The 7,448-nt window shown below is 44.4% G+C and overlaps 1 protein-coding gene across 1 annotated transcript; it reads right to left on the bottom strand.

The window, feature by feature from the left end:
- Positions 1 to 59: 59 nt before the first annotated feature.
- Positions 60 to 7,448, bottom strand: LOC147045233 (thrombospondin-1-like). The gene is made up of 22 exons (XM_085931562.1): positions 7,304 to 7,448; positions 7,145 to 7,225; positions 6,495 to 7,054; positions 6,344 to 6,422; positions 6,148 to 6,237; positions 5,953 to 6,062; positions 5,545 to 5,670; positions 5,362 to 5,458; positions 5,112 to 5,285; positions 4,856 to 5,032; positions 4,605 to 4,778; positions 4,245 to 4,525; positions 3,942 to 4,160; positions 3,743 to 3,850; positions 3,428 to 3,587; positions 3,202 to 3,320; positions 2,657 to 2,891; positions 2,352 to 2,579; positions 2,007 to 2,278; positions 1,821 to 1,918; positions 1,601 to 1,740; positions 60 to 1,514 (listed from the first exon to the last, which is right to left on the bottom strand). The coding sequence occupies exons 2-22, from the start codon at positions 7,206 to 7,208 to the stop codon at positions 1,507 to 1,509; spliced, it is 3,519 nt and encodes a 1,172-aa protein (XP_085787688.1). The 5' UTR covers positions 7,209 to 7,225; positions 7,304 to 7,448; the 3' UTR covers positions 60 to 1,506.

Genomic DNA, 7,448 nt, shown 5'->3' with positions numbered 1-7,448 from the left:
TGACAGCCCCCCCTCGAGAAAAAATAAAAAAGGACCACAAGTGACAAAAGATGTTTTTTTTCTGGAAGCGTTTATTTTTCTTTTGACATAACAAAATAAGTACAAGTATAAACAGCATTTTTTTTGGGGTAAAAAATATGGTACAAATGTTTATGGAAAAGCAAAATAAAACGACATCCTCATATCAGTGTGCAAATGAGTTTATACAGACAGAAGCGTTTCCACCAGGCTACGCTTCGAGATAAATTATTTAAATAGCATATATCTACACAAAATGACATAACATCAACATAATAATTTATCAAAACAAAGGCACTGGAAAATACACATAGCACAACATAGTCTTGTTTTTTCCTGTTTGGGCTTCTTTTTTTTTCTTCCCCTAGAAAAATATCTTATATACAGCACATGACTGATAGTACAGTCTTGCAAAAAAACAAAAAGCTAATTGAAGCCATTCAATTCGTCCTAAGAAAATTGTTTTGTTTACCGCTGGCCTCAATACAAAAAAAAAAAACATCCATGAGGTAATGATTGTACTTAAAGGATATCCTTTTGTTTTTCCTTTGTCAGAAATACACACTCAAGCTCAGGCACAGCACTCATGCATATGGACTAGTAATATAAATATTTTAAAAGGGAAAATTCTAAACTTGTATTACGTTACAAAGCAGAATATTGCTAGCTGGAGGAGCTGTCATAGCAACAAAGTAGCTCAGCTTCCCATAGCTGACATCATATTCCACTCCTTCAGACAGTTGGAACCGAACAGCACCTCTGCTGGTTGTATCAGTGCACTGCATTCTTACCAACCAATCAATAATTAGGCCCTTCCCTTCTTTTTAGTATCGTACTAAAAAAACAACAATTGGCAAAAAAAAATCTTTGTGCCCTGTACTCTCCTTTTTGTGCTCTTAACCTGAGAAATTCTACTGTTTGGCCATCCCTACGTAGAAGACCTTGAATAGTATGTTTGGAAGAGTGACCGACTTGAATGGTAAAATAAAAAATAAAAAGAAAAAACACTTTTTTGGGAGCTAATACACATTCACTCAAACCACACAATCATTACAGTCATTCCAAACCGTCCATGGCTCCTTCGAGAAGGAATATTCCCTTAGCTAAAGAAAGTTCTCCTACTGCTTTCTTCGAAATGAGTCCACAGCAGATGTCAATTAATGCTCGAGGATGAAACGAATATGAAAAGAAGGAATTTTCCTTTGATCCTTCTTCCGCAGAGGGATACCAGCAAAGTTCAGGTGTGCAAAGCAATAAATGTGGCTCCCTTTTTCGAATGCAAAGGCAGGGGCCAAATTCTTCGGAGCAGAGCTGTGCTCACAATATGAATATGGTGCAGATATATCATTGAACTTTCATTTAGTTTTCAAGTCCTGAGGTCACGTTACCTCACGCTACCACATGCTCATCATTCCTCCAACGTGCATTGCCCGGATTGTATCGTCAAATTGGAAGACGTCCTTCAGTCAGGGTTGTGTCTTCATTGCATTATGAATCTGGAAAAAAAGAAAACAGACAGATGAGTCTCCCTCCTGTTTTCACTTAAAGTCATGTATCTACATTTTTTTAGGACTCCCCTTACCTCGACATTCATATTTAAGATCAGAGAAGTACACCATCTCCTGAGAGAAGACGTACAACCCTAGTCGCCCTCCAGCATAGGTTTTGTCAAAGATGTTTCCAGAGTCTGCCATGATTCTCTTGCCCTCGTACATCACAACTCTAAAAATCAAACAGCAATCATTTAGATCATTTCAAACAATAAAAATGGCAGGATTTCTTTCTTGGTGTTTACAATTTACCTAATAAGCCCACTCTTTGGTCTATGGATAAGGTGCCATCTGTAGGCGGTGAAGTCTTTCCAGCCGATGTTCTTTGGGTCGTGCCACAGAGTACGAACCTGTAGATTAATAAAAGATAGATGTTAAAACGTCTTCTAATCTTTAATCAAGAAAACGCTATTGAGTTATATCAAATTGAGGGCTCACCTGTCCGGGTGTGTCTCCGGTGTGCCACAGTGCGTTCCTCAGGTGCTCACCAGGACCGGTGGTAGAGTTGACCACTTTGATGGAAAGGCCAGAGTAGCCTTGAGCCCGAGTGGGAGTGTGAGACCAATAGGTCTGTGTGATCTGCTTCCACATGACTGTGTAGAATCGAGAACTTGACTGGTAGCCAAACACAAAACCGGCGTAGTCGTCGTCTCGGTCTGTGTTGACAAAGAAGGTCCCGCTGAAGTCGACAGCGCTGAACTCATCAAAACCTTGTTGGGAGAGGAGATAGTTTAGGTTTTGTCAACTCCGACATGGTTGCTAAGTGAATAGGTGGCTTCATACCAACGGCGATGCCTGGGTCACAGTTGACAGTCTGCACCAACTCCTTGCCCTGATGTCTGACCACCCAGTTGGGATCAATCTGAGAAGTGCCTTTAGGATCAAGGGGAACCATCTGGAAACGACGGAAGTCGGTTTCACTGATGGCAAAGTTCTCTGGACAAACGTCATAAATATCCAGGACGTTGTCTTGGTCGAAATCGTCTTTGCACACATCGCCTCGGCCATCACCTAAAACGAAATGTACATCGTGAGGCAGGGATGTTATAAATCCATGCTCAAGAGGATTGACTGAAGGAGTGACTCACCGTCAGAGTCCAACTGATCGGGGTTGAAGGCCAGCCTGCAATTGTCTTTGTCATCGGGAATGCCGTCATTATCGTCATCGTGGTCACAGGCATCACCCTTGCCGTCCTTGTCGTGGTCAGCCTGGTTGGCGTTCGGTATGTAAGGGCAGTTGTCCAAATTGTTCTGATGGCCATCCTCATCAATGTCCTGGTTGTTGTCACACTTGTCTCCCACGAGATCCGAATCTGAGTCAGTCTGTTGGAGAGAGGAATTCTTAGTTTTATGACTTGGACACTGGGAGATTGTTATTCTTTAGTATGAGAAACAATTCTTTGGATGGAATTTAAAAACAGAGCCTTGGGTTCAGGCATGCAAGCGAGATCTATGTTCCTCAAATCACATTTCATTCAAAGCTGGATGCAGCCGACACATTCCTTTCCTTCTTTAAAATCAATTTATAGCCTCTTTGGCTTCCAGACGTATCTTTGACATTTTTTCTCCGCACGCCATCGGGCCATGCTGAGAGACGAATAATGTAAAAACGCAAGCCGAGATCTGACCTTACCTGATCGGGGTTATGCTCGAGGGGGCAGTTATCGCAGTGGTCTCCCACACCGTCCCGATCCGTATCCCTCTGATCCACATTATAAACATATGGGCAGTTGTCGTTCTCATTCAGAACGCCTGTTGAGTTGAAGCACATAGTTGTGTTAGCCTACGGCACCGAGCTAATGTTTCTTTAAGATCCTGGAAAGCTTTGAAACATAATATTACTGTAAATTGTCACTTACCATCACCGTCAATATCCACAGCGCAGGCATCCCCCTCTCCGTTATTGTCCGTGTCGGTCTGGTCAGTGTTTGACTCAAAGATACAGTTGTCACATGTGTCACCAACATCATCCCTGTCGGCGTCATACTGAGCAGGGTTGTACACTCTCGGGCAGTTGTCCTAAGGAAATATCAAGGAAATGTAATTTTAGGGGTTTTTTTGTACTCAAATGCAAAAGTGGCATTGCTATTGGTGTGCGTAAAGCTGATTTGTAGCTATGTCTGTGGGGAAGGCATGGTGTTGAAGCAATAAAATACACTGTTGGGATTACTCACCCTATCATCAGGGATACCATCATTGTCATCATCGTGGTCACATTCATCACCACGGCCATCCTTGTCATAATCTTCCTGACCAGAATTGGGAAGGTTGGGGCAGTTATCCTGTATAGAAGAAAAACACACAAACAGTTAGAGTTTGTCGTTTTACGATGGATTTGTGGCCTTTTGAATTTTTGTCGTCGTTTGAGGTTACCTTCTTGCAGTGGTAGGTGGCATTCGCCACACATAACAAGTCAGAGTTGGGCCACCCATCCAGGTCAGTATCCTCTCCACAAATATAACCATTGCCAGCATAGCCTGGCTTGCACTCACAGCGGAACATGGACTCGGAGAAGACGCCCAAATAAATACAGTTGGCGTTTTTGTTGCAGTTGTGGCTACCATCCTGGCACGGGTTACGTGGTTTGCAAACCTGAAAACAAAACATCTCAGAAATTTAATAAAACAGAAACAGCTAGTTTCTGGTTAAGAACAAGCACAAAGTCATCATTCAAACCTGTTTTTTCGCCGTCGCTTGCTCCACTCCTCTTCCGAAGGGCTGAGAACCAGAGTAACGAGCTGGGCACGGCTGGCAGTTGTAACCTGGATCTGTATTCTCACAACGATGGACTCCATTGTATGTATAGCAAGCATCGGGGACCTCCTTGCACTCATCGATGTCTTTGCAGGCGATGCCGTCGCCTTTGTAGCCGATTGGACACCTGCCGCACTTGAACGAGCCATCGGGGAAGCTGATACACTTGGAGCCAGGGAAGCACGGGTTGGAGAGGCAACCATCTGCAGAAGATAATTGCACGATGTTATGGATTGCAAAATGTGAGCTTGAAATAATTCAGAGATAATTCAATGTGCTTACCAATGGGACAGTCCTGTTTGTTGCACACTTGAGACATGGTGGCGTCACCAACGCAGTCCTTGCCACCGTATTTGGGAACGGGATCAGAACAGAGACGTTTGCGGTTCTGGATACCTCCGTTGCATGTCACAGTGCACGTGTCCCATGGTGACCAAGGTCCCCAACCGCCATTGACTGAAAGTTTGTCAAATGACTTGAATCAATTTGTTGTTCTTGCGTTGAGAATGTAGTGATTATAAAATTGAGCTTACTAGGACAGGGTGACTTGTGGCAGATTTCAGTTTGGCGTCCTTCTCCCTGGCAGTCCATGCCGCCCATCTGAGGTGTTGGAGAGTTGCAAAGACGTATGCGTGTGATGACCCCTTCTCCACAGGTCACAGAGCATGAAGACCAAGGAGACCAATGGCTCCACCCTCCATCTTGTTTGACTGCCAGTGCAAGATACAACATTTTATTCTTCATCCTTAATCGCTGGGATGATCAAATTTAAATTAAAGTCTTTCTTACATCGTTTGTCACATTCTTGAGGAAAGCAGTCTCGGGTTTGGACTGAGGTGCCCTCACAGTTGCTGTTGATGCGATCGCAAGAGCGCCCACGCTGCTGGATTCCTCGACCACAAGTCACGGAACAGCGGGTCCACTGAGACCAAGGGGACCAGTCGTCCTCAGCGGAGTCGCTTGCTATATGCCAGGCAGAGGCGGGTTAAAAACATGACATTTTGGCAGAAAGTAGACGAGAATGGTCGCCTTGACTTACGATTTCCACATCTTGGGCAGCACTCTCCTTCTGGAACGGTGCCATTGGTGCAGGGAATCAGAGGACAGGAGATTTTTCGGCACACAGTGGCAGAGTTCTAATAGGAGGAACGTTCAGATTAGTACAAGAATGAGCTGCATAATAGGCTAGAACCTAACCCGCAGTCGGAGTTTCTTCACTTACCTGGCAGGTACACTCGGTGCAGTCATCCACAGTCCACTCGTCTCGGTCATTGTGCACAATCCCGTTGTGGATGCAAACACTATTGTGGTTCTTGATTTGATTTTGAATCTTCTCGCTGTCCTTAGACTGCAGGAAAAAACAGGAATAAAGTAAGTGAAGGGAGGGGTGCAAGCCGGGGACCAAGGATGGAAAACTTTCACTTTGCCAAAGTTCCAGCAGAAATGAATCACCATCCGACATAATCATTACGACAAAGCCTGACTCTAGTAAAGCAATGCGAGTATAAGCAACATAGTTGTGTATTCACATGGCTCTCATTAGGAACTTGGCTACGGGCTGCCACGACAACGACAAGTGGCAGTGGGAACGTGCTAACAAAAAGACGAGGAACGTTTCTGCAGCGCTTACCACTTTAATCAGCTCATTGGTCACGTGCTTCACCACCAGACCGAGTCCTCGGAGTTCCTTGAACAGGCCTGCGATTTCCTCGCAAGAGTAGCCGCAGTGCGATTGTAGATCTGGAGTAGAGAGAGCCCAGTTGATAATGCGGCGACAGGAAGTGAAAAAAATGATAGCTACTCTACGGAGTACTGGAGATCTCACCTTTGGTTTTGTGGCCAGTGTAGTCGGTCCTGAGGGCGGGGCTGGAGCCGTTGATTGGGTTGTCCAGAGTCAGGACGTCAGTCAAGGCAGCTACAGGTAGGAGTACAATCCCGTTAATCAATAAAATTGTTTTGCATATGTATCCTGTTTCAGTAATGAATCCGCAAAACCAGCCTAATATACTCTGAAACCTTACCTCCATTTTCGCATCCCTTATTTCTCAGAATGGTCTCCAGGGATGTCCCAAAGACGAATCTCACATTCTGAAGCACTCCCTGTAATGAAGATAAAATATTTAACCGACATGTTCCCACCAAATATGCAGTCATGAAAAGAAGACTCCTTACCATAAATTTGTCCCTAGTTGTTCCTTTCGCAATCCTGAGCCTGGCGATGTCCGCCAGCTCTGCGGACAACACTTTCTGGATGGGCTCGTCCATCTCGGACACGTTGATTTCATCGCAGCCCACCAAGAGCTTCACACGGTCATCCTGGAAGAAGAGCGTGATGTTCTTCCAGTGTCCCGTAGCCAACTGAGCCTCCTCGATGGACACCAGCTGCTGGTGGTTGCCGGTGGAGTAGAAGACGTCCAAAGTATTGGCCTTGCCGTTGGAGATGATCTCCAACACGGGACCTGAGCCGTCTTTCTTCTCAATGGTCAAGAGGCTTCCTCTGTTCCTCTTGGACTGTTTCAGGTTGACTAAGAGGATGAAACCCCTCTCCAACTGGATAGAGTCGATGAGGTCCCCGAAGGAGTTATCAGGGACCGGCGGGATCAATTCTGCATTCAGAATCTTATATGCCGGGCTGTACGGGTCAGCCCCTTTGACCAAAGTCACTCCGTTGTGCCTCTTGTCTACCCGCACCAGATCGAATAAGTCATAAACACTGTTGTCATCACGGGTCTCTATGGAGGACACATACAAGTGTATTTTTTTTAGGCACATTATAAAAACGCACTATGAATGTATTTTAATTCATTTTTCTGCATTCTCACCTGCTAATATTGCACCCTCACAACTCCAAAGCAGCAACAACAGAAAGATGCCACGCAGCATCATGGCTCTCAAGTCAAAAGCTAAACACAAATAAATCATAAATTACATTCAATTTATACCCACAGTTATCATTTCAAAGATTTAAAAAGTTTACCAACCTTAAAAACAGAAGATTTCTTCAAAAGAAGCGGATTTCAAAATAAAATCTCCTCCTGTTATAATTTATCCCGTCTCTTCTTGAGCTTCAATTCAAAAATAGTTCTTATATCTTTTTTAATTCCAATTGATGCTCTCAAGTTGGAT

The sequence above is a fragment of the Syngnathus leptorhynchus genome, chromosome 15 (assembly GCF_054491065.1).
Source record: "Syngnathus leptorhynchus isolate UIUO chromosome 15, UIUO_Slep, whole genome shotgun sequence".
In the NCBI taxonomy this organism is placed as follows: Eukaryota; Metazoa; Chordata; class Actinopteri; order Syngnathiformes; family Syngnathidae; genus Syngnathus; species Syngnathus leptorhynchus.
Note: the sequence above shows the minus strand (reverse complement) of the source record. Positions and strands in the feature narration are given on the sequence as shown.